Raw genomic sequence first — 26204 nt, forward strand, 5'->3', positions numbered from 1 at the left:
TACTTGTGCCAGGTCCCAGGCACTTACATGCTTTAGTTAATATCCTCTGCATAACTTTAGAAGTCGGTACCGGAAGTTAGGTGCTATTTTTATGCCCTTATAAGATAGGAGAACTAAACCTCAGAAAGCAGAGAGCCAGTTCTCAAACTGGACTCCATTTGTCCGGACTGCCATGCTTGTCCCTGATACCAGTGTTTCTCGTCTTTGGGGAGCAGTGGCAACTCCTGAGGTCCCCACCCCAGAGGTCCTGATTCAGTAGATCTGGGGCCGGCGGCACTAGTGGTCCCGGGAGTGACCCTTCGAGTTGCACTGCCCTGAACTACACTCAGGGCCCCCAACCTCCAGCAGAGACCACCCGAGTCTCTCACAACCCTGTGGTGTTGTCACCTCATGGTCTTTATCTAGGAAATCCAGCCACTGCAGGAGTTATGCGTCCCTGCCACCTTGGCTAGAAAGCACCTCTCCCAAAATACCCGGCTGCAGGGATGGGGCAGACACAAACTAACATCCCTGTCTGTACCCAAGATACACAGCCTTTCACGATCGGCAAGACCCTTCAGAGCACTACGAGGCTGCTTATCTATAACTGAGCCATTCTTGTCCTCAACTGGTGGAAGCAGGTGGGGGTCAGGGTCATGGTTAGCTGGGACATCAAGACCCCCAGTTAATCGCTGTTTCTGTCATTGTAGCTCTTACCACTGTCAGAATTAACCCTGATTTCAGCACTGTTTGACTAATGCTTGTCCTCTGACCGTATGAAAGTGCCGTGAGGACAGGCTTTTTGTCTGCCTCGTTCCCCACTGTTGCCAAACATCTAGAACAGCAGTTTGCACACAGGATGTGGGCAAGAAAGACATGCTGAATGAATAAACAGATGGACAACGGACAATTGAAGATGTGAACGACCAAATGCAGAGAGTCATGGACAGGCCCTGGAGAGGGCCGAGCGTGACTTGTTGAGAATCTGGAATAGAAACTTGAATAGAGAAGCCAGAAGACTCTGTTCTGGGACACTCAGCTCCCTCCTTTCCTTCTCAAAAGAAGTCACCTTTTCACAGGTGTGAGAGGTGGGGCCTGGTGGCCTGACCACGCAGTAATCTGGGCAGAGGTGTGCTTGCCTGCTAGGGCTGCTGTTACAAGTATCACAAACTGGACGGCTTAAGCAACAGAAATTTACCGTCCCACAGCTCCGGAGGCCAGAAGTCTGAGATCCAGGTGTGGGCAGGGCCAGTTCCTTCTATGGCCTGAGAGGAGAATCTGTTCCATCCCCTCTCCTGGCTGCCGGGGGTTTGCAGGCATCTTTGATGTGACTTGGCTTGTAGAAGCATCACATTTCTTTGTCTTCATCCTCACTTGGCATTCTCCCTGTGTGCCTGTCTGTCTCCAAATTTCCCCTTTTAATAAGGACACCAGTCATATTGGATCAGGGCCCACTGAAATGACTTTGTCGTAACTAATTACATCCACAATGACTCTGTTTCCAAGGAAGGTCACATTCCGAAGTACCTGGAGTTAGGACTTCAACGTATCTTTTCTGGGGGGAACATATTTCAACTTATAACAGAGGTATGTTTAGCAGTTGGGCTTCCAGGCACAATTTCCAAAAGTAGGTCCTTTTCTTTAGTTTCTAGAGGTGGGCTGTTGACACGACTTTCAAGTCTATAAGGAAAATATGCTACAGGCAGTGTGAAAGTAAGACCATGAGAAGACCCGCTGAGGAGGTGGGCCAAGGTGCTTGTCCCCAGGGCAGTGGGCTTCAGACCACACCAGCAGAGCAGCTGCACCTGCTCCCTGGGATTGGCAGACAAGGCGGAAGGCCTGGTGGGGGCCAGGGTGCAAGCCCCATCCCCCAGGTGCTGCCAGGACCCACCTCTCCCCTGGGAGGCTGCCTCCCTGAGCCCAGCCCACTGCACCGCTGGCAAGAGCGAAAGTGGCCAGAGGAACAAAAAGGCTCATGCTCACCTTGCAGACTTCCCTTTCTGGTGCTTCCTGTGTAGCGTGCAAATTTCAACACTGCCCCCTCTCTGCCACCTCTTTTGTGTGGTGCAGGAAGGAAAGAAGGTCACTTCCGGGCATGGACCCACTTGGGCCAGGCTGAGCTGCTGCAGTGCCACCCCACACCGCTCGCTGCTGCTTCTGGGCCTTTCCTCCTGCCCTGCTGCCAGCATTCCTACCGCCCCCCTCACTTCCTCCCAAGGCCCATCACTGCGCCGTGTGTGGTGCTTGTACTGGGGGGAAGGAAGGCATCTCTAACTCTCTTCTATATTCTAATTTTTTTTCTTTCAATCAGTCTCAATAAGCTCAGTTTTAACGCTTTGATCAGTAGATCTTCATAAAGGCAGCAGCCAATAATTACATAAAACAATGTATTGGAGAACTACTTTCAATTCCAGGCACCATGCCTAATTTAGTGACTGTAGGCAGACTTTGGCTGGCTTTGGATTCGTCAGAACAGGAGCTTGCAAAGTCATGAAGATAGAGAGTTCTCTCCCCACCTACGCTGCGTGGCTGGCGTCTGCCCACCTGTGACCCTCTGCTCACCTCACTCTGCCCTGCACTCTACCCCACCCTCCGGGCCACCTCATCCACCCCCACGTCTGTGGCTTCCGCTACCATTTACCTGTTGAGGACCCCATATCTCTATGTATCTCCTTCCCGGATCATCTGTCGGCCTTGTGTCAGAATCCCCAGTGGGAGGACCACAGGCACTTCAGAGGCTCCACGTCTGGGTCGGCATGAGCTCCTCCCCAGAGCTGCTCCCCCTCCTCCTTCTCTCCGTGGATGGTGCCATCACTTGCCGGCTTGCACACCCAGGAGCCGGGGTGTCTGCCTCAACCCCTCCCTCGGCTTGCACACCCAGGAGCCTGGGTGTCTGCCTCAACCCCTCCCTCGGCTTGCACACCCAGGAGCCTGGGTGTCTGCCTCAACCCCTCCCTCGGCTTGCACACCCAGGAGCCTGGGTGTCTGCCTCAACCCCTCCCTTGGCTTGCACACCCAGGAGCCTGGGTGTCTGCCTCAACCCCTCCCTTGGCTTGCACACCCAGGAGCCTGGGTGTCTGCCTCAACCCCTCCCTCGGCTTGCACACCCAGGAGCCTGGGTGTCTGCCTCAACCCCTCCCTCCCATGGGCGCTGATTTTTCGTGATGCCATTTCATCTCGGTGGTCAGAAGATACAAGACCATTAAAAATCATGTCCAAGCATATGCTGGCATATTTGTATTAAATGCCTATATCTAAATCTTACAGGCCACTTTCTTCCCCTCATGCCCACGGCAGGTGACCTGGCCCTGCACAGAAGTTGCCCTGGCGTCCCTGCCCAGGTGGCTTCTGGAGAATGTCACACAGTGCAGCAGTGTGATGACGGCAGCCCTGGTCTGGATTTGGTCCTGTCTCCACCCTGCCATGTGCCCTGTAATTTGGGTAGGAAGGGAGTCAGTGTCCCCCACAAGCATGACAGTGTCATGCTGGTCCTCTTCCTTTCTCAGGGCTGATGGCGGCACGAGGGCCCTTAGGGGCTCCTGGAGACACAGGACTTCACCAATATTTGATAGAGCCTGGGAAAGCCTGGAGGTTGCTCCAGGAAGGCTCTCACACATTGTCTACACACAGTGTTTTGGGGAGTGCAGCCATACTCTGGCCCATGGGTTTAGAGTCCTTGAACTCAGAGTGTGTGGGTTTGGAATACAGTATACTCTGGGCTGGGGTAGGGAGAGTCTTCTTAATTATAAAATATTTTAAAATAAGTGCAGCTTTATTTCTTTAGCAGTGGTTAGGATACGAACTTTGGAGTCGGGCAGAAGCAAAGGCAAGATCAGTTCTGGCATTTTCTAGTGGTCTGAACTTGGCAAATTACTTAACCCCTGGACCCTTGGTTTCCTCATCTGTAAACAGAGATTATTATAGTATCTGGTCTTCAGGTCGTGGTGCCTTGTGCCTCGGCTGGCACGCCGTCAATGCCCCAGAAGAGTAGCTACATTATTGTCAACGTTAGTGTCACAGTTTCACAGGCCGCTGGAGATGGCGCCTGGCAGGACCCCTGATGGGCGTCCTTTAAGGAACCACTTGTCATTGGCACACAGTTAGTAACTGAAAGCTCCAAGATGCTGCCAAGCAACGTGAAAAGATGTGTTAGAAATCCACATTTGGTAAAGGAGAACAAAATTCTCAGTTCGCAGAGCTTAGAGATCAGGCTGATTTTTTTTTTGTTTAAATAAATCTTTTCTTTCTGCAGAGTTTTCAGTTTGTAGAAAAGTTGTAACGCTAGCACAGAGAGTTCTCACATACCCCACACCCAGTTTCCCCCATTGTTAACGTCTTACATTAATGTGGTATGTCTGTCGCAAAGAATGAAGCAATACTGTTACATCATTAACCAAAGTCCATTCTTGATTCTGATTTCTGTAGTGGTCCCCCCCCACCACCTTTTTTTTAACCTAACGTCCCTTTTCTGTTCCGAGATGGATTCCAGGATGCCACATGACATTTAGGTGTCATTGTCATGGCTCCCTAAGGTCCTCTAGACTGGCGGTTTCTTAGACTTGCCCTGTTTTTGATGCCTTGACGGATTTGAGTACTGTGGACCACTTTTTACAAATGAGGAAACACAGGCCTAGGAGGTTGCAGAGCTGCTTAAGGAAATACAGAACTCTCTTCTCCATAATTTTCTTGCCCTGGTGATGTGCACAGCAAACCCTTCCATCACCATTAGCACAGAAGTAAGTTTCTGCCAGGCACTGGAACAGCCCAGGTTCTGTATTAACATGTCACTCCAGGGAGTCACTGGGTCTTGCTGGACACCCTGGATTCCTCGGGCCTCCTAGGTCCTGACACCCTTCCCTGCCTGGCTACTACTCCTGGAGGCCGCCAGCCCAGGCCTGGGCCGCTCCAGGCGCCTGCCAGGCCTCTCGCATCACGGAGAGCTGGGGGTAGGCGGTGTAGAGATGAAACAGCCTTCAGCCTGGGTCCCCGGGTGAACGGGTGATGCTGGACAGCGTCATCCTGCCCCAGCCTTGTGTGCCCAGGGCAGGTCCTCCTTGTCTCACCAGCTCCCTGCTGGGCAGGGCTTGCTGTGGCCCAGTTGTTCAGTTTCTGTCTGGCTTCCCTTTTTCTGTGGCGAGGCTGTGAGAAGGCTGCAGCCTTTTCATGTATAAAAACAACCCTCGTCCCCACCTGTATCCTTCCCTCTGTGTGATGGTATACAGCCATCCAGGGTGATGAGCACGCCCACCGAGCCAGGGGTCTTGCTGACCCCTGACTTGTCCCCCTGCAGGCACTAGTTCAGACCAGAGTCCTTGCAGGAGCCCATGGTTTCCAGGTGGTCCAGAGTGGAGGGGCTGGGATGAGGGAGCTTCCTCAGAGACTCGTGAGCCAGACCTCTAAGGATCTGTAGGGTGGGTGGGCACATTTCTGCTTTCTCTTTTTCAGATGAGAACTGTTATAGTGGCCTGAAACCTTAGGCTTAACCATCCCGAGCCTCGGTTTTCTTTCCTGAAAAATGCGAATAAACTGACACTCCAGTTATGGATATGTGGTGAAGAGTGAAGGAATAGGGTGAGAAGCACAGTGCCTGGCGCAGGGGAGTGGCTGTTATCATTCCCGGCTCCACGGGCCACATCCATCAGGCCAGGTATACCTGTGCCCTCAGCTCACCAGGTGCTCCAGGACAGCCCTCTGCTGCTGCCCAGGGTCAGGGGCAGTGTGAGGGCAGCAAGGTGATGATGCAACAGCCTGGCCTGAACCTGAAGAGTTTTATGTTTGACAGTTGCCAAGACCTGCTCAAATTAGGTCTCTATGCACGACAACATTGCTCCAGAAAAACAAAAGTGCAAACAACATTTTCTACTTAAACTGTGTTTTAGGAACACTCTGGAAGATTGGTATTTAAAATAATCAGTAGCAAATTCTTTTATAAAGTGGAGTGGTTTGTGTCTCCAATCATCCCCTTCCCAGTTACTATGTGTGGTGAATTCTGATTTCAGGTGTTGGGTTCTCTTAACTAAGAGATTTAACTAACAACATTGTGCTTTGGGTTCAAGCTATGTATTTGGGGGACAGATACATATATATATATATGATTTCTCACAATATTCAACAAACAAAGAACTCTGGCAGAATATGCAGGAGTCTGAAGTTCACTAGAGGCCATGTGACAGATCTCCCCAGCAGAGCTTCCAGATGTTTCCTGAAAAAGAAGAGAGGAAGAGTGAGGTCTCTGCATCATGTCTCAAACCTGAGTGAAGCCAGTTCTGGAACTCGAGGCTCGTGGGGGAGGGAATAAGCTCTGAAGGGCCGAGGACCAGGGCCTCTCCTCTCCTCAGATACCCTCTCTGCCCTGTATGGGTAGCTGAGGATGGGAAGAGAAGGAAACAAGGGAGAGAGAGAAGGTAAGAGCAGAAAAAGAAGGCTGGCAGGCACCTGGGGGCTGTTTGCATCTGCTCATCAATGGGGAAGTGGATTTTAAACCACCCCCAAAACAGCCATGTCTTGGCCTTGCTCCCCTTGCCTTGTCTTGAAAGATAATGTGCTCGAATACCCTTGAATGCAGGCTTGAGAACCCACCCAAGGCAGGATGCCACGTACAGGCAGAGAGAAGAGAAGCCAAGGGAATGAGCCAGGCCAGTGGAGGAAGTGTTTGCCCTTAGCCATGCTGGCCAGGGTGGCCAGGTTGGATAAAATGCCCCTCAGGAAGCCTTGGCCGTCAGTAGAAAGTCTAGGGATAGCGCCGTCCTCCAGGGTTCCACCCAGTGAGAGAATTGCACTAAAGACCCTAATAGCCACCCTGTCTGGGGCATCTGCAGCGGGGCAGACACTGCATACATTATTGCATTCAACCCTCAGTGAAGCCCTGGGAGGTTGGCACCGTCTCCCCCCCTCTACGGGGTCACTGCCGTGGTCTCACCCAGCTTGTGTGCCAGGCTGGGCATCCACGTCAGGTCCGGGTGATTCGGGAGCAGGAGCTCAGAGCCTCTCTCGCCGCGGTGTCTAACGGTTGCAGTAGCTGAGCTCTCTGGGGTCCAGTGAGGGTGGGGAAATCTGATCAGCAGGCAGATGCCAGGCCTCGAGGCGCAGCTGTTAAAACAGAACCTAAGGTAGACGTTGGGCGGTTGCCATTGCTGTTGAAAATCCTCTCCCCCTTAGATGAGACCAGGCAAGCCACACAAACTAGCTGTCAAGATCCTGGATCCCGTACTGGACGCCACCGGGCCTTCAGTTTGGATCTGCCACTCAGCACCCTGAGTCAGTTATTTAACGTCTTTGTGTCTCCAGCTCCTCATTTGTAAATTCCCCGTGGGCATTTGTGAGATGGAGCGAGACAGGCTTACCGGGTGCTGGACCTGAGCTCAGCGACCCGTCACTGGTCACCGTAACAGGCTGTCGCTGCAGGCTTTCCTTTCTGCCTCTGCCCTGGGGCGTCCTCCCTAACGAAAGGCAGCAGCACGGAGGTGACTCTCTAGCTGGGCTTTGTTAAAGGATTAGCACAGAAAAACAACACAAAGGGCGAGGGGCTCTTCTGGACTGAATCCAAACTCAAGTCCGCTGCTGGTCGGAGGCACCTGGGAGCTCGTGGAGGGCCCTATAGTGGAACAGGCCCGAGCCGGTGTCTTTGAGTTCTGCCTCCTAAAAGTCGAAATGAAAGTTCCTCCTCTGACTTCTTTCCAAACCCTCCTCACTAAGCAAACGCAGCCTCTCCCAAGGTCTCCGTGGGTTGCATTCAGGTCTCTGTGGCCACCGCGCTGGCAGTGGCTGGCAGCAGCTGGGAGCCTGGGGCAGGCGTTGGCTGTGAGGAACCACTCGCTCCTCTGGGTGACATGTCATGAGTGTGTTACGTGACGTCATCTGCAGGCTGGTGTCATGGGAGTGGTGACAATGAGGGCGGAAATGCCTCCGGGAGAGGTCACTCATTCTCCAGGGGCACAGGACCCAGGTGCAAACAAACAGAAAGGCCGGCCCGCAGCTGCTCTGAAAGGCTGTGCGGGGCTGTCCACACACACACACACTCTGTTGCCTGCCCTCCCCATCTGGTCCAGCGGCAACCCCTGCAGGCTGGTCTCTGCCCCACTCGACTTGCAAATGCTCTCAGGGAGGTCACCTGTGCTCTCCAAATGACCAAATCCACTCTTTTCATTTCTGCCCATCCTTTCTGTGCTCTTTTTGCAACATCCGGCCCCGTGGACCACTCCCACATTCTTAAAACGATCTCCTGTATTGGAAACCTGGGTTAGAGATTATTTCCATATTGCCTTCTACCCCTTTGGTCATGTTTCTTGGTCTCCTTTGCTGACTTTTCTTCCTTTACAGCCCAGGATAACTTCCAGTCTCCCTTCTCTGCCACCCTTGGGGCATATTCATCCCCACACCTGGCTTCTGTCACCACCTACTCCCAGTTCTCTGGCTCCAGCCTAGACTACTCTGTTGAGACTCTGTATCCAGCTGCCCACTGGCCAGCCGCCCCATAGGCCTGTGGGCTCATCATGCTCTCAGTGTCCCCCACCCCAACCTGCTCCTCTTCCAGCGTCGTCTCCTGCAGTGGAGGACACCACCATCCCTCTTCCAGCGTTGTCTCCTGCAGTGGAGGACACCTCCATCCCTCTTCCAGCGTTGTCTCCTGCAGTGGAGGACACCTCCATCCCTCTTCCAGCGTCGTCTCCTGCAGTGGAGGACACCGCCATCCATCTGGTCACTCCAGCCAGGAGTTGTCCTCCCGACTTCCCCTACATAGGGCTGCTCACCACATCTCATCGAATCTACCACCCAAACGGCTCTAGACTCCCTCCTTCTCCTCCATTGCCTCAGTTCAGCTGATATTATTTCCTCCTGAGTTGTTACCATAACCTCTCGTAACATACTCCTGTCCTCCCACGTTCATTCTCTATCTTGTTACTGGGGTGATCTTTCTAGAGCACAGCCTGGTAATATTGATCTGCTCAAAGCTTCCACTGTAACTCCATCACCTTCAGAAGATTGCCTCAACTCCTGGGTCATCCTGCTTACCTAACTGGCTGTCTCACAAGGTAACCATAGGCAGCCTTTGGTCCACTAACCTGCAGGCCCCTGCATGCCTTCATGTTTTCACCCACAGTCCCCTCTCTCCTAATTCTAATTCATCCTTTAGGTGTAGTTCAGAGGTCACCTCCCCCAGGAACACTTGCCCTGACCTGCACTCCCTGCCATCCCTATCAGAGACGGGCTCCTCCCTCTGGGTTCCCTTAACATTTAGGCAAAACTCTTTCAGAGAGATTATCACACCGAATAGGGACAGCTGATTTACATGTCTCACCTTTCCAGGGGAACCTCTTTGAGGGCAAGGGCTGATCTTTTATCTTTCTATCTCCAGCACCTGTCACTGTGTCTGTTACTCAATAAATGTTGCTGATAAAAGTCAAAAATGAAGAGGATGATGAGAAAGCTAATGCAGACATAGCTTCTTAATAAAAACTGTTATCTGGGGTCAAACCAAGGGCTAAGCTAGACCAGTTTCCTGGCTCTGATAGCAGTTCCGGTGAGTTTTCAGGAGGAGGGTTTTCAGTTTTCAAGTGAAGCTGGAAGGGTCATTAAAGGTCATCAAATTTAAACCCCTCATTTTACAGGGAGGTGAAGTGGATTCCCTAGGTCATACAGTTCATCAAAACAGAACTAGCCGAACCTGGGTTCCTAGACCTCATGCTCACTGCTCCTACAATTTCACTGTGCTGCCCCCTGAAGGGAAAATTAGGAGTGTTCTCTAAAAGCTCCTGAAGTCCCTTAGATACACATTATGGCTTCAGCATCTGTGATTCGTTCTAACTTTCTTCTTAACCAATTTATATTATTAATATTCTTAGAAATTTGATAATATATATCCTGAATATACAAATATCATTTTTTAAAAAACATAAAATTTGTGGGTGGCTCTCTTTGTCTGAAAGTTTATCCTTGTATTGAACAGAAGTCAGCCTTCCCCTAACTTGTACCCTTGGGTGCAAGCATGACGCTATCCCTCTTTAAAATGTGACAGAGCTAGAACTAACCACAATGTGGTCTCAAAGAAAAATTTCTTATCATCCTCTTCCATCAGCTGCCTGCCATTAAACCCAAAGCTGTCTCTTAGCTTCATCTTATCCTTCTGTTTAGATCAAGTGGTGGGTCACTATTAGGGTCAGTCTCCATAACACCTCATTCTTTCCTCTAGAACATGGTTATTTATTGAGCACATACTATGTCGTGCACCTTTCTTTAACATCTTTTAGCTTCTACTCTTTCTAAAGAATCTCTCTCTCTCTCTCTTTTATTTCTAGAAATCTTTATTAAGCACTTTAAAGAATTTCCATAATCCATGACTTCAGATGGCTCCAAGTAATTGTGGAGATAAGACACACAAACATCTTGTCTGAGGTTTGACGTGCTAAATATGCAAATCTCGAAGTGTCCTGTCAGGACAGGTCTGGGGGTGGGCTGGTGCAGACGAACTGACTCCTCGTTTATCATGCGGTGATTTACAGCCCTCTAGTGGGTCTTTAATGTAACATATAAAGGAAAGCCGAGGGCAATGGAGTATGATGGCTCATTTGTTTGTTCCTTCGCTGGTACATTCTTTCAATGTACAAATGCCAACTGAGTGCCTACTACGTTCCAGGCACGTTTTAGGTGCTGGAGATACTGCAGTGAACAAAAGAAACAACAAAAAAATCACCTGCATTAATTACTTAAGACGAAGAAAACAGCGAGTAGAACAAATCTGGGACAAAGCTCAAGAGTATGATTTTGGACACGTTACGTTGGAGGTGCCCATTAGTCTTCCAAGGAGCTTGTTTTAAAAATTTGTTGGTGTCTTTGGGAACACCTGTAGAGCACTTGTGAGCAGAACACACAGACATAGTGCAAATAATCTCTTTATTTGAGATTTCACCAGATTTAAATTAAAACTGAGAACAATGAAAATATTTAGCAAGAAAATTGTGAAGACACTGAATCAGACCCTGGGTGTGGGAGCCTGGTTATAGACAAGTTCAAGCCTTGGTCCCACCCTTATGGAGCTGGTCATCCCTTAGTTCTCTCTTTCAGTGTAGTCTTCTCCATTTCTGTCTCAGTTCTTTGTTTTCTTAATTCTTAGCAGAATTTGTAATGGTTGCATTTCTCTGTCTCCTTGGTACATCTACTGTTTCCACCTCCAAGACTGCAAGTCAGTCCCGCTTACTGGGGTATCTTCAGCACCTGGAGGGGCCTCGATTTATATTTGTTAAAGGATGAGTTTTCGACTTAATAGGTCAGGTAAGATAGAGATGCATGAGCAGCAAGTAATTCAGACTATTATACGGCACATTCTAAATGAGTAAAGAACACAGTTAATTGCTCTTTTAGGAGGCCACTGTGGGTTGAAGGCAGCCACGGAAATTTTCAGGGAAGAAACTGGGCTTGAGTTGAGTCTTAAAGGATGGGTGGAATATGCAGGAAGGAGGGAGGAAGTGATGGGGGAAGGGGTATTTCCTCTAAAGTGTTCCTGATGGACCTCCACATGTTCCTCAGCCACCAATGTCTCTTTCTTCTCAGTGTCTAGGCTGTCCTGCCCCTCACTCCCACCCAATGATGTGGGATAACTTTGGCATGTTTTTAGGGTTTGTCATGCCATACCCATGTCACTCTTTACCATCTCTGTCTCTTTTTAAATGAACACTCAGCATATTAATTCCTATCATTATATCTGGCACATGAAAAGTGCTCAATAAATATTTGCTGAATGAACATATGTGCCTAGGAGCCACTCTCCATACTCTTGGGATGGCTCTTTACCCAGTATTTAGTCGCTGCCACAGGGCTGGAGGCTATCGAAACGTGAGTACTTGAGGGCTCATCCAAATTCTTACATGATTATTAATAAGCTGCTTTCTCATATTTTCATTTAACAAAGATTTTTTGCATGCCTCTTTTATTACAGGGCTTATGCTAGCTACAAGGAATTTGAAGTTGAGCCACTGTGAGATCCATATAAACAAATAATATAAATAACAAGTTAAGGTGGACTTATGTACAAAGTGGTTTATGAACACTATAGATGGAGGAATTGCTTGTTCTAGGTTGCTAGGAAAGGCTTTCCAGAGTACAGGAGAGAAAGTTGGCATTGAGTCTTGAAAGACAAGTTGTGTCCTCTAGACAGACATGATCAGGGGTAGGGGAGTGGATAAGGGAGTGGGATGGACAGTATTCCAGACAAATGGAGTAACAGGTGCAAAGGTGGTGGTGGTAGGAGGGAACTGAGAAAGTGTGCCGGTTTTGGGGAATTGGGGCAAAGCATCAGAGCATAAGAATGGCCAGAGAGAAGGTGCAGGGTTGGATTTGAGGGGGGCCAGCGAAAGAGATCCAGGGATGTCAATCTTTAAGAGGTACTAAAATAAAAAAATATAAAGCCAATTAACTGAGCCACTTGTGGCTCCTTACATAACTTTTGAAAACTAAACTGGTTCCATTCCCTTGAGGTAAGACAGTGCCCTTGAATGTTACTTTTAAAATCTCCTGGCTGGCAATTCCAATTATGTTATATTCAGTGCATGTAATAAATTCCTTATTTTTAACATAAAGAGGTTTGTAATTCTTATTAATAGGAAATCAAGTTACTTTCAATCCCATGCTGAACAGATATTTAAAGAAAATTGACCTATTTATGCATTGCCTTCTTGTAAAGTACTCCTCCACCTTTGGATGGAGGTCTCCAGGTCCCCTCTCCCAGGTAAAAGTGGGACTGTTCCATCTGGCTGGGCGAGCTGAAAATGTTGGTCTCTGTGCATGCCCAGAGAAGGCTGCATTTATTGTCAATCAACTATGTGTTTGGCACCCCTGATAACCTATTTGGTAGTCTTTTCTAATAAAAAAAATTTGTAGGAGTCTTAAAGGTAAACCTCTCTCTGCCTTACAGCCACCATATTCTCCTGGGTATTCCAAAACTTCAGGGACTTCCATATTCCACCTTGAGGTTTTGTACACATCCTCTGCATGTTAAACAGGCCTCTAAGTTTGGTGTTCAAAGATATAGTCTCTCTATGAGGACTACATCCTAAAGTCATGTGTGAACTTTAAATCATTACTATGAGTATCCACTGTTTTTGCATTTATTCTTCTCTTCCTGGATGTTGGACCTAAGCAAATACTATAACCTTCCTGTGCTTCCATTTCCTCATCGGAAATAACGCCAATTCCTGCTTTATAAACGAGACAATACATGTAAAGTGCTTGTCCCGCAAGCACTTCACACAGTTCCGCAGCACTGTCAGCACTTATTCGCGCACCCTTCAGGGAGAGACAGTCCTTTTCACCTCTGTACTCAGCTCTCACCCAGACTTTGGCGTGACCCTGCCCCGGGCTCAGGAACCTGAGAGAGGAGGGCGCGTGCAGAGAATGGGTGTGTGAGAGGTCAGAGTGCAAAGGCGACTGGTTGAGGCAGTGAGCAGAAAAGTCTGAAGAGAGGTCTCTGGACTTCGGTTGCCTTGGCGACCTCAGCCAGAGGAATAGGGTGGCAGGGTGGCAGGGAACCACCTGACACTGCTGCTTTCGGTCTCCCGCCCTCTCTTTAGTTTTAGCTCCGCCCCTTTCTCCCGAGAGGTCGGAAGCAGACGCCGACACGGACGCCGACGCGGTTGCCTAGCTTCTTTTCCCAAGATGCCCAGGGTGTTGTGTTCTTCTTAGCCAATCAGAGAGGCGAAGCGGCCTTACCGCAGGCCAATAGACTGCGAGGCGGGGGCCCGCGACGGTTAAACGGGGCTGGAGACTGGGGCTTCCTGGCGCGGTGGCTTGAGGTCTCCGACTCTGTGGCTGCAGCTCCGCGACGGTGGTGCGACGTTCAGGTGTCCTGCGCGGGTCCGGCCATGCCGACTCGGGCGGAGGACTACGAGGTGCTGTACACCATTGGCACGGGCTCCTACGGCCGCTGCCAGAAAATCCGGAGGAAGAGCGACGGCAAGGTGAGCGCGGGCTCGGCGCCGGTCTCCGCCCCCGCCGCGGTTTTGCAAACTGCGGGGGGCGCGCCCTCTGCCGCCGAAGGGAAGCGAGGGGCCTGGGGCTGTGCGTCTGGAAGGCAGGGTGCTCAGAAGAGTCAGCCATCTCCCCCCAGGTCTGTGTCGGTCCTGGGTCTCTCAAGGGATGGGAAACTGTGTCGCTTTTTCCTTTTTTTTTTTTTTATTTTTCATTTGTGAATCTGTCCTTAATTTTTAAATAAAGTTAATAGAATGTGCCAAATAGAATATTGTCAAATACATAACACCGCTTTTGCTATTTACATGGGACTGCACATTTTTATATATTTATGTTATATATATATATATTTTTTTTTTCTATCTTTTTTCCTTTCTCTTCCATTTTCTTCCTTTTTCCCAATTTGACCTGCTAAGGGCCTTCAGTTGGTGACAGCTAGCTGACTCCTGAGCTATTTTTAGAGAAGAGCCCTCTCAGTCATGACCATCAGCACCTCGAACTTTTATGTCTTGTAGTCAGAATTCATTTAAAATACCCATTATTCAGATTGTTGGATTCAGATTTCCCAAGGTGTGTAGGTAGACTTTACACAAAGAAACAATGGAGAGGAAATTGGCTCTGACGGAAGGACCTTTACTAAGTTCTCTTACCTTGGAAATCTTGACTTGGAATGCTCGAGGACTTTGACCACCTCTGCCCGAGCTTTGACCAGCTTTGACTAAGCAACGGAGGTTAGGGGGTTGGGGGAGGCCTAATGTACCTCATCACCCTGTGTTGCATCATTTATTCCTGAAAAATTAGGGGAAGATTATGGAAGTAAACTCAGGGGTCCTTAGGTTCATTGAACTACGTTAGATGATGTCACTGTATGATCTACTTACTAGAGAAGTAATTTTAAAAAGTTTTTAAAAAGGTTTTGAGTATAATGAGTTTATTTGTACCTTGGAAATTTTTATTTCAGATCTTAGTTTGGAAGGAACTGGACTATGGCTCCATGACAGAAGCTGAGAAATACATGCTTGTTTCTGAAGTGAATTTACTTCGTGAGCTGAAGCATCCAAACATCGTCCGATACTATGATAGAATTATTGACCGAACCAACACAACACTGTACATTGTAATGGAATATTGCGAAGGAGGGGACCTGGCTAGTGCAATTGCCAAGGGGACCAAGGAAAGGTAAAATCTCTTAAATGGGCCTAGTTTTGCTTCTGTTAAGCATCCTGTATTAGGATCAGGGACAGAGTACTTAGTAATGGGGAAGAGTCTTCTGGTGTTTGTTTGGTGGGTCCATGGTACTTTAGAAAATCCCTGGTACGTCAGCACCCATATTTCATATCAATTTATTTCCCTATGTGTACACTTTGAAAACTAGATAATTCACATCATCCCATCTTTGTAATGGTTTTATTCAGAAGTTATAGGCTATATAACTGCTTTGATTTCAGACAATACTTGGATGAAGAGTTTGTTCTTCGAGTGATGACTCAGTTGACTCTGGCCCTAAAGGAATGTCACAGACGACGTGATGGTGGTCATACTGTGCTGCATCGGGATCTGAAACCAGCCAATGTTTTCCTGGATGGCAAGCAAAACGTTAAGCTTGGAGACTTTGGGTTAGCTAGAATATTAAACCACGATACGAGTTTTGCAAAAACATTTGTTGGTACACCTTATTATATGTCTCCTGTAAGTATTTCAGAATTTAGATGCTTTTTAAACATCTTAATGCTAAGCACTCAACTGCAGGGAAATTGAGCTTTTTGTTTGTTTAGTAATATCCAATAGGCAAGAATTAACAATACTGTTTTATTTTAAATTTATATTTTTCCAAATGGACCACCAGACCATTAAGTTCCTGTATTAGCAATATAAATCAAGCTTTCATTGAATGACTACCAAGTGCTAAGCTCTGGGATCACAAAGATGAGATAGGTTTTGTCTCTGCCCTCAAGAGCAGCACTTCCCAAAGTGCCATAGGTCCTGGACACCAGCTGGAACTCATCTGGGGTGATTGTTTAAAATGCAGAGTCCTGAGCCCCAAATCCAGTGAATTTGGATCTCTGGACAGGTCTTTGCACTCAACTTTTTTTTTCTTTGTTTGTCCTCCACCACTTTTTATTTTGGACTTTGTATTTTAACAGACCTTCTAGATGATTCTTGTGCATGGAGATTCAGGGCTCAGGAGACTCACTCACTTCTGACAACATATTTTTGCAGTGTTAACTTTTTGTACTTATTCTTTTTTTATTGCCTTTTCCTACAGTGGAGCTGCAGAGTCCACCCATTTACCTGTTTCCTCAGTTGCTGAATATTTTGTTTCCAAACTGTCTCACCATTCTAAGGAGCACTGCTATGCATGTCTTTGTATGAATTATTCTTTCTTCCTTTTTGGTTATTTCCTTGGTGTTTAGCTCTTGAAATGAAATTTCTGGGTCGAAGGGTATGAACTGTTTATGGCTCTCTAGTGACTTTTGAAAAGCTTGAATCAATAAGTGATAGCACCAATGTGTTGTATATGAAAGATGAGCGGATAAAGATGGAGAGAGATTTATTTTTTTAGCTGTTCACAAACATTTTCAGGATTTTCTCAGTCTTTTTTAGTTATGTTAACCAATCTGACTACAGTGTAAAACTTTGTAAATTAGTGATTTTGTTTTTGACTCAGATTAGACATGGCCAGAGCAGTGTCATTTTCTCACTGGATCAGATTCCAAATAGAAAGCCTTTGATATAAAGGAAAATTATCCAGAGGTGGTTCTTGGAAAATTTGAAACCTGCACAATTCTTTTGTTCCTGTTCCCTCCTGCCCTTGTAAATAGATCAGTTTAGCCTTCCCTATGGGATTGATTGTCAGGAAGTGGTACCAGACTCCCCTGTTGGACTTTAAATTACTAAGAAGACTCCTGAAGATTTCAGTACAGTACTTGCCTCTGTGCCTTCTGTTGAGAGTAAGAGCCATGGTGGACTGTTGTTACTGTACGTGTGGAAGAAGGGCGAACAATTAAAACAGGAAGTGAGAATATTAGTTACTATTGTGGTATATACAGTGGACTAAGGGAAAAATATATAAATGAATGATTCAATTAACCATTTATGTCTATATTCATTTAAATGTGGGCTAGATGTTATTCTAGAATTTTCTCTGGTTCTTTTAAAATGGAGTTTCTAGATTATGAATTCTTTGAGGGTAGAGGGTAGAGATATCTCATGTTCACCTTTAACTTGCCAGTGCCTTGCCTGTAGTAACATAATAAATATTTGTGAATGAAAAATAAGTGAATGAATTATATATGACAAAGTGTATTAGGATAAGACCATTGCCTTTTTTCCATTACAAATTTGAATATAAAATATAAAGTACCATCTTTTTGTTGTTATGATACAAGATCTAATGTAAGAGGAATCAGCCTTTTGTATTTGAAATTTTTGTTATAGATATAAAATCTGTTCCTTTCTTTTCCTTGAGTGAATATTACCAAACTTTAAGGTTCCATTTTTGTCTCAGGACTAATTTTATAAGTTTCAAAACAAAATGAACTTTAAACCCCTATTTTCTTACCTTGTTTTCCCCCTTAAGGAACAAATGAATCACATGTCCTACAATGAGAAGTCAGATATCTGGTCACTAGGTTGTTTGCTGTATGAATTGTGTGCATTAATGTAAGTATAATGAAGACAGATTTTTATTCTGAGGTTTACACTTAGAGAGATTTGTCACCTTTCACCGGGTTCAGCTTTTTGAGCATCCGTGCACATTCAAGTCTGAAAGAATCATACCATGGGTTAAAATTAAGGTAGATGGACAGGTTAAAAAAAATTATTTACAAATTAATAATATAATCCCTGAGGCTGGATCTAGACTTGTTCAAGCTTCTAACCTGGTTAGATGTTTCTCTGTTAGACTGAGCTTAGCTCAAGGGGAGAGCATATAGGTCAAGCCTGTGAAAGAAATGAAATAAAGATCTAGAGAAGCAGTCTAGGGTTTGGACAGGAAAGAGCTCTGATTCTTTCCCTTTTTTCTTTCTGTTTTTTCCCTTCTAAAGTATTCTGTAGAGCAGTGGTTCTCAACCAGCGAAGGGGAGTTTTGCCCCCCAGTTTTGCCTCCCATGGGACATTTGACAATGTCTGGAGACATTTTAGTTGTCACAACTAGGGATAGCTACTGGCATCTAACGGACAGAGGTCAGTGATGCTGCAAAACATACTAAACAATGCACAGGACAGTCCCCGTAACAGAATCATATGGCTCCAAATGTCAGTAGTGCCAAGGCTGGGAAACTTAGCTACAGAAGAAGATCCCAGAAGTAGAAACATAAATACAAACTGAACCTTAAACTCTGCTTTTGGTGTGCTTCTTATTATATATTTTCATTTTTACATTAAAAAAAAAATTTTTTTTCCCAGGCCTCCATTTACAGCTTTCAACCAGAAAGAACTAGCTGGGAAGATCAGAGAAGGCAAATTCAGGCGAATTCCATATCGTTACTCTGATGAATTAAATGACATAATTACAAGGATGTTAAATTTAAAGGTAAAGTTTATAAGATGATATATTGTATGTTTCCATCTCTCAGTTAAGTTTTGCAGTGTATGCTCTCGTGGAGCAATGAGTCTAAAGAAACATTAAATATATTTCTTTAGCTAAATCTACTGTTACCAAGAGTGAAAACATGTATCCTTGGCACATTGCTGGCCTGCCTTCTGTGCTTTCTTTATGTCTCCTCCCACTCTCTGCCATGCTAACAGATGGTTGGTAGCAAGGAAAGATTGCAAGAAGGATCCAAATCCTCAGTTCCCCTTGTCCTTGCCTACCTCAAAGTGGCAGGTGGTACAGGAAGGGGCCAGGAATAATAAGACCTTATTACTCTGCCTCTAGCTCTGAGAGATTAGAGATCATTAGAGATGGGAATGGTGGGGGAGGGCTGGCTAAAAAGGGTAGAGGGGAAATAAAGAGATTATGTAGAAAAAAATCTGGCAGTGGGATGGGGAGGGAGATGTCCTAGGGATCAGGCTGTGTAAGAACAGAGTTAAATGCTGTGGGAGTTCAAAGAGAAGGAAGGATGCAGGTGAAGTAACAGGATGGAAGGTCAGTGAGAGAGCATCCTGCTTAATGTAGTTTAGAGATGCAAGGGCAGTACGTGCCCTGAAACAGACCGACCCTAGCAATGCTACCCAGCACAGCACAGGGATTGAGCCTTCTTAGGTTAAAAGGGGAACACAGGTAAGTTAAAATCTGCATTATTTTGTGGACCCAGAACCTCATGAGTTAAAGCCACCAGTGAACTTATTTTTCAGGTGTTTAAGACCCATGTGTGTGTGTTGCGGGGGGAGAATGGGCAATATGGGTGAAGGGGGTCAGTTGCATGGTGATGGATGGTAACTGAGCTTGTGGTGGTGATCACTCTGTAGTGTATACAGATGTTGAACTATAATGCTATGCAACAACAACAACAACAAAAAGACCCATTGCCTTGGAAATATATGCTGTTTTAAATGTAACTACTCTTTCAGGATGAGTAGTCCATTATGAAGTGTGCCTGTAACACTGAATATTTTTTTCCCAGGATTACCATCGACCTTCTGTTGAAGAAATTCTTGAGAATCCTTTGATAGCAGACTTGGTTGCAGAAGAGCAAAGGAGAAATCCTGAGAGAAGAAGGCGGCGATTAGGAGAACCAGGAAAGTTTCAGGACTCCAGCCCTGTATTGAGTGAGCTGAAACTGAAGGAAATACAGTTACAGGAGCGGGAGCAAGCCCTCAGAGCAAGGGAAGAAAGCCTGGAGCGTAAGTCTGAGTGGGGGTGAAGCACAGAGAACTCCAGGAAGCTTATTCTAATGTATGTGAAAATCCATCTGAATAGAGGATCTCATGTCTATGTTCTATTAGAATGTTTTTATAAATACTTGCGAAACCAAGATATGCACATCAAGCTTGCTGCACCTTCGTGTTGAGCCTCTTTCTCTGAGATCAGCTGTGGTCGTCACATTGTTGGGCCCTAACTGTGACAGCCCAGCACAGTAGCCATCACACTGTACTGTAGAGTCACTCTTTTCTTTATCTTTCTTAATATACGGACCCTGAGGTTTCCCATTGTAGAGAAGGTCTTAGAATTTGCCAGCGCTTCTCCCTTCTGATACGCTGCTCCAACACAGCCTGGGTCTGAAATCCTACAGTGTGTAAGACTAGATGTATTTGGGCAGTTCCACAGAGGATGTGGGTACAAGATATTTAAATACTCTGATGGGTATTGACGGACTGGGTGCTAATAAGTTTTTGATGTTGAAACTCTGTCTACTCCACTAAAGTGAGAGCTGCTACCCAGGTTTTAGGATTCTGCAAGGCAGCAGAAGCAGTGCAGCTCTGCATTTTGACATCGAGGGATAAGAGACGGGCTGCGACTGTCTTCTTCCCCCGTCATGGCTCACCCGATCTCGCTTCTGCAGCTCTATGCCAATGCAGACTTCATAAGTGTTTTTCTATTTAAACGTACTTATAAAGCATCTAAATGCATTTGTTAATGTTTTACTTCTTAATGATAATTGTCTAGTACTGTGAGATATGCTCTCTGTGGGAGGTACAGCCTGTGCTTACCTGAAAATCTTTGTCTCTTCTGTCAAAAGAATTCTTTAAAAAAGAAAACAAAACCCACAAAAAACAAACAACCAAAAACATTTCATTAAAACTTTCCCCAGTGTTTTGTAATTTCACATAGCAGCTGAAATCTGAACTCTCTGAATGCTGGGCCATGAATAAATAATAGACTTCGTTACTGATCTAAAGAAGTACCACCTAACTGAGCTGTGGATTTTTCCCTTCTGTTTGGGTGCTGTCATTCACCCAGAGGGAGAAGGGTTTGTACCGCGCAGCCGGGTAACGCCCGGAAAATGAACTGTTGCCCCTTCTCCGCGGAGAGCGGGGATGGCAGTAGCTCTTTGTTTTCCCCCGTGAGTTATTCCCACACATCACAACCAAAGGGTGAAGCTGACTTTGTCCTTGTGCTTAAGCTGGTCCTTAGGAGAAAACCTAAGACAACATACAACATACTAACCACACTGCATTATGAAACGGGAACAGTCCGGTTGGCTGGAGTATACAGTAGGAAACCCTTCACAAAACATGACTCATCGGAGGTCAGGCTAGCCTTAGCGATAAGGAAAAGCGGTAAGATTACCAAATGTGAATTGTTTATACCCAGAGCCACTTGTTAATTTCTTTCTTTCTCGTTCCATTCCCTTCTCAAAGAGAAGGAACGTGAGCTTTGTGTTCGTGAGAGACTGGCAGAGAACAAGCTGGCCAGAGCAGAAAGTCTGTTGAAGAATTACAGCCTGCTGAAGGACCAGAAGTTCCTGTCTTTGGCGGGTGGTCCAGGTATGTGAACCAGCTCAGAGAACAGAAGTTGGTGCCACAAATGAGGAAACGGGCGCCCGTGTTGCCCCGAAGGTGGCTTGGGCAGCCCTTTAAATTTCCGGAGTCTTGAATTTTATGATGGAGTTAATTGAATATATGCGTTTCAGTGGAGATAAGAATTCTGTTTTAGCAATGACTGACTTAACTGTGATCAGAGACATGAGGCAATGAGTCAGGATGATTTCATCTTCGGTTTTATTAGCTTTATCAGACTGTGTGTTCAGTATTTGATATTTACTTTTAAAAACTAGGTCATTTTAAAAAAATGCTGTGCCTTTCAGATTTTTCTCTGGGTATATTTTCAAAACTACATTTCTCTCCATTTTCAAGTGAAAATCCTAGCATTTTACTATTACCACACGACCAACTCATATTTGCCACATCCTTCATAGAAAGTATGGCTTAAAAGGTGTGATAAACCAACTGTAGAATAGGCCATCACTTTTGGATCTTTGCTAAGACCCGTTCCAATTGAAACGTGTATGTCAAAATGTGATTGCTTAATATCTATCTACATATGCTCTGTAATAAGTGATGGAAACAAATGAAACTAGTGATGGAAGTAAATATCTTTTTTCTCAATACTGCTATCTACCATTTCAGTATTTTTATAATATTTATTTCAGCTTTTCTTAGATTCCACACTGCCATCCATAAAGGTAAACTAGACTTAAATCATGATTACTGTGATAGAGTGAGGAGGAATTTTTATCTGGGTAAGTGTCATGCATCAAGCCCGTTGCCGAGAATTATATTGAAGGCCCTGTTGGGGACGGCTCTCCCAGTTAAAGAGTTTATTTACATCTTGCCCTGAGAGTCTCTGAGCAAAGGGTGAGAAGAGCTGGTGAAGGATGATGTGTTTCACTCCGTAGGATACGTAGGTAGAAGAATCTACCGGCATGCGAATCACGGCAAAGACTTACTTAAAATGAGCTGTGGGAATGGTGTCCAGTGTGGGTAGGAGATATTTTAAAGTACTGAGCATGTTAGAGCCCTAAGAAAAACAACAAAGCAGTGGAGAGGGGGTGCCCTTGTGAACTCAAGACAGTTGGAAATATCCTCTCCCCATCCTTGGGCTATAAAATTCAGACATGAGGAAAACAAATAAATTGAGATCACCACAGTAAGCATCAGCATCTTTTTAAAAGCTCTAGTTAGTCTATTTAATGAAATACTAATTCTTTTTTTAAACACTTTCTTATAAAACTGTCTTATTAGTAGGATTTACGGTTTACACTGTCTGTTTACAAACATATAGGTGTTTGTGGTAATAAATGTGGATCTATTTGAAACAATGGAGTTGAGGCCTAAAAGCAATCTCCTAAAATGCTTTGCAGAGAAGCAGCGAATGAAGTAGGAAGTTGGGACAGTCGGAGGGCAGCGTTTCTCTGTGCAGCTGCTCCTCCCTGGGCAGCGTTTCTCTGTGCAGCTGCTCCTCCCTCAGGGCGTCTCCGTTTCTTTGGACTGGAACATTCGGCTCTAGATAGTCATGTGACTTCTTACTTCCTCACTCTCATCAGGTCTCTGCTCAGAAGTCACCTTATTATGCGGCTTCATCACTGCAAACACCCATGGCACCTCTGTCTCCCTCTCTCCATGTTAATTTCCTTCACAGCACATACCATCCTCAAATATTCCTCATGTGGGCTTGTTTATTTGTTTATGGTCTATCTCCTCCTACCACAATAGGGCCTTTGTTTGGTCCACAACGGCCCATACAATGAGCTCAGTAAATATTTGAACATATTTCCTTTAAATGAACACAAAGGAAAAACAAAAAGGTTCTAGAATTCAAACCTTCAAGTCCCCAACCCCCAAATAGTTGTCAGTTCCTAATAGTGTAGCCACTTTAAGTAAATTATTATTTTTTTCATGCTAAAAGTACAGTTCACTCAATTTACTTTTACCATGCTGAATCTTGCTTAGGTTCTTTTTGGAACAAGTTTCTGGTCAGTTAAGCCGCTTTAAAATGTGTTCTTAAGTATTTAGCCAAAACTGTAGGTGCTCACTATGAGAAAGAGCTTCTGCTTCCATACTTTTCTGGAAGTAATGTGTTCTAGGTAGAATGGCACTTGCTTTCAAGAATAGAGATAAATAACATTGATTTCCAGAAGTTTTATATTGTGGCCCATAATCTTCAGTGCATTTAACCTTAAGAGGAATGTTGATTGTCGTGAGAATAAAACATAGGTTCCTTGATTTTTGGCTATAGATTAAAAGGCTGATTGATTTCTGCCAACCTCATGCCCCTAACCTGTTATAAAAAGAGAGAACAGGTCCAAAATGGAGTCACTGGTCACCAAACGTCACCAAATCAGGACTTAATACCTAACTTAATGGCAGTTTCAGCCTCTCTCAGGAATGGAATCTTAAACCAGTCAATCTGGAATTACCTGGTCAGCACTAGAGAGGTCATCTGCCTGATAGACCCCTGCTGTCCCCTGAAGGAAGGTGACCTTGCCACAGACAATCCCCTCTTTGCTGGTGTAACTTCCTTGTCCCGTCCCCTTCTACCTATAAAAGCCTTTCCTTTTGTACAGCTCCTTGGAACTCCTTTCTGTCTTCTGGATGGGATGCTGCCCAATTTATGAATTATTGAATAAAGCCAGTGAGATCTTTAATATTTGCTCAGTTGAATTTTAACACTCCTATCCCAGAGAGAATAAACAGGTACCCAGATTTCACATGCAAACTGACAATAAATATTTCAGTAAGTTTGATAAGTATGGAGGAGTTCATCTCCTGTTCATGAAACTCAAAAACCTTTTTCTTTTTTCTTTCTAAAGAACTTTTTGATCTTACATCCTCGATAATGAAGAAGAAAGTTCATTTCAGTGGGGAGAGTAAGGAGAATGTCATGAGGAGTGAGAATTCTGAGAATCAGCTCACCTCCAAATCCAAGTGCAAGGACCTGAAAAAAAGGCTTCATGCTGCTCAGCTTCGCGCTCAAGCCCTGTCAAACATTGAACAAACTTACCAACTGAAAAGCAGACAGATCCTGGGCATGCGCTAGCCTGACGCAGAGACACAGACCTGTGTACAGTATTTAATGTTGCCAGCCCTTTCGAGATGGGTATTCGACTGCTGTAGCCTGTATACTTGGTTCCGCGAGCCGTGCCTTTTCTATAGTAAGCAGGGTGGTTTGGTATTACTCTTGCTGTTCTTCAGCAAGAATTGTACCAATGTCCACCCCTTTCATTTTTCTTTCTTTTGTAAAGAACGCTTCATAGAAAGAATAACACTTTCTTGGCCGGTTGGGTTTTTAATCCTGTGTGTGATTACTACTGGAACATGAAATGTTATGTTCTATATGTTGGGGTGGGGAAATAATATTAGAAAAAGATATTTACCCAGGAGCAGCACTTACAAGTTTTAAGGGACTGAAGTGGTGTGCTTACAATTGTCACGTCTAGAGTTAAAATTTAAGTCTGAGGTTTTAAATGTTCTTGAGCTTAGAGAAAACCTAATTGGATATAGATTGGTCACTAATACCTTGACATCTCTTATAAATATCCCCTTGCTCTGTAGTTTAAATCTGTCACTTTCTGTGAAACTCCATCACTATGATGTCTCTAACTCTTTTTTTTCCCTTTTTATTCTGTTTAACAGTATGTGAGCTGTCTGTCATTTGCCTACTCTTTTTTCACTAAATAAAAGAATTCTTTAGTTTTCCTGTATTCACGTCGCTTGTATTTGTTGATCTTAGTTGGAGGGAGTCTGTGTTTATGATATTTAGGCGTTGGAGGGTAGGGAAGAGAATGTGACGCTTGCAAGAGCCGTACGTCACTTTACTACCCATCTCATTTGTCCATCTAAGCCAGTGGTTCTTACGGGGGCAGTTTTGCCCCCCAGGGTATATTTGCAATGTCTGGAGATATTTTTAACTGTTATGGTCTGAGGGAGGGTGCTACTGGCATCTAGTGGGCAGAGGCCAGGGATGCTGCTAAACAGCCTATAGTGCACGGGACGGCCCCACAGCTAAACGTCAGAGTACCACGCCTGAGAAACCTGATCTCCGCTGAAACCTGTTGGAATATACCCCACCCTTGAAGGAAACTTATTTTGGTTTTGATGGATTTTTTTTTTTACATATCTGACTTTTAATATGAATTAGCAGTCCTTGCTGTGCCCATCACATTTTTTCATGTGATGTTTTCCTGGCAATGCTAATCCTTTTAGCTTAATGAAATAAGACCAAGTTATGAAGGATTATAATGTCATAAATGGGAAGAAATAGCTCCTTTATTAGCTATTTTATTATAGGTTTATTACACAGTTGATAACGTAGTTCTATCAGAGATATAATATTATCGAAATACAATCAGAAACTGATTACCAGGCCTTTATGGTATACCCACAGATTAATCCTAACAGAACCACTTTGATGTAAATGTTGAGTATAACTTGCAGGGCCCAGTGCAAAATAAAAATGTGGTTCAAAAAGCAGGAAACAAGTACCATTGAAGGTACATATGGGACTTCCCTGGTGGCGCAGTGGTTAAGAATCCGCCTGCCAATGCAGGGGACACGGATTTGAGCCCTGGTCCGGGAAGATCCCACATGCCGCGGAGCAGCTAAGCCCGTGCGCCACAACTACTGAGTCTGCGCTCTAGAGCCCACAAGCCACAACTACTGAGCCCGAGTGTCACAACTACTGAAGCCCGCGCGCCTAGAGCCCATGCTCCGCAACAAGAGAAGCCACCGCCATGAGAAGCCCGCGCACCGCAGCGAAGAGTAGCCCCCACTCGCTGTAACTAGAGAAAGCCCACGCGCAGCAACGAAGACACGATGCAGCCAAAAATAAAGTTTATAAATAAATAGATAAAAATAAAGGTATATATAAAGCCTTGTCCTTT

General features: G+C 45.4%; 1 protein-coding gene across 1 annotated transcript; it reads left to right on the forward strand.

Moving 5' to 3' along the window:
- Positions 1-13708: 13708 nt before the first annotated feature.
- Positions 13709-25025, forward strand: NEK2 (NIMA related kinase 2). The gene is made up of 8 exons (XM_007163990.2): positions 13709-13928; positions 14900-15117; positions 15387-15627; positions 17519-17601; positions 18346-18472; positions 19506-19725; positions 21184-21309; positions 24135-25025. The coding sequence occupies exons 1-8, from the start codon at positions 13833-13835 to the stop codon at positions 24359-24361; spliced, it is 1338 nt and encodes a 445-aa protein (XP_007164052.1). The 5' UTR covers positions 13709-13832; the 3' UTR covers positions 24362-25025.
- The last annotated feature ends 1179 nt before the right edge of the window (positions 25026-26204 follow it).

Source organism: Balaenoptera acutorostrata, chromosome 1, assembly GCF_949987535.1.
Source record: "Balaenoptera acutorostrata chromosome 1, mBalAcu1.1, whole genome shotgun sequence".
Classification (NCBI taxonomy): Eukaryota; Metazoa; Chordata; class Mammalia; order Artiodactyla; family Balaenopteridae; genus Balaenoptera; species Balaenoptera acutorostrata.

What these genes read in the sequence shown, in the direction of transcription:
- NEK2 (XM_007163990.2), top strand. Translation starts at nt 13,833, where the DNA reads ATGCCGACTCGGGCGGAGGACTACGAGGTGCTGTACACCATTGGCACG. An exon ending in GGAGGAAGAGCGACGGCAAG is followed by an intron (nt 13,929 to 14,899) that starts GTGAGCGCGGGC and finishes TTTTTATTTCAG; the next exon opens with ATCTTAGTTTGGAAGGAACT. An exon ending in CAAGGATGTTAAATTTAAAG is followed by an intron (nt 18,473 to 19,505) that starts GTAAAGTTTATA and finishes TTTTTTTCCCAG; the next exon opens with GATTACCATCGACCTTCTGT.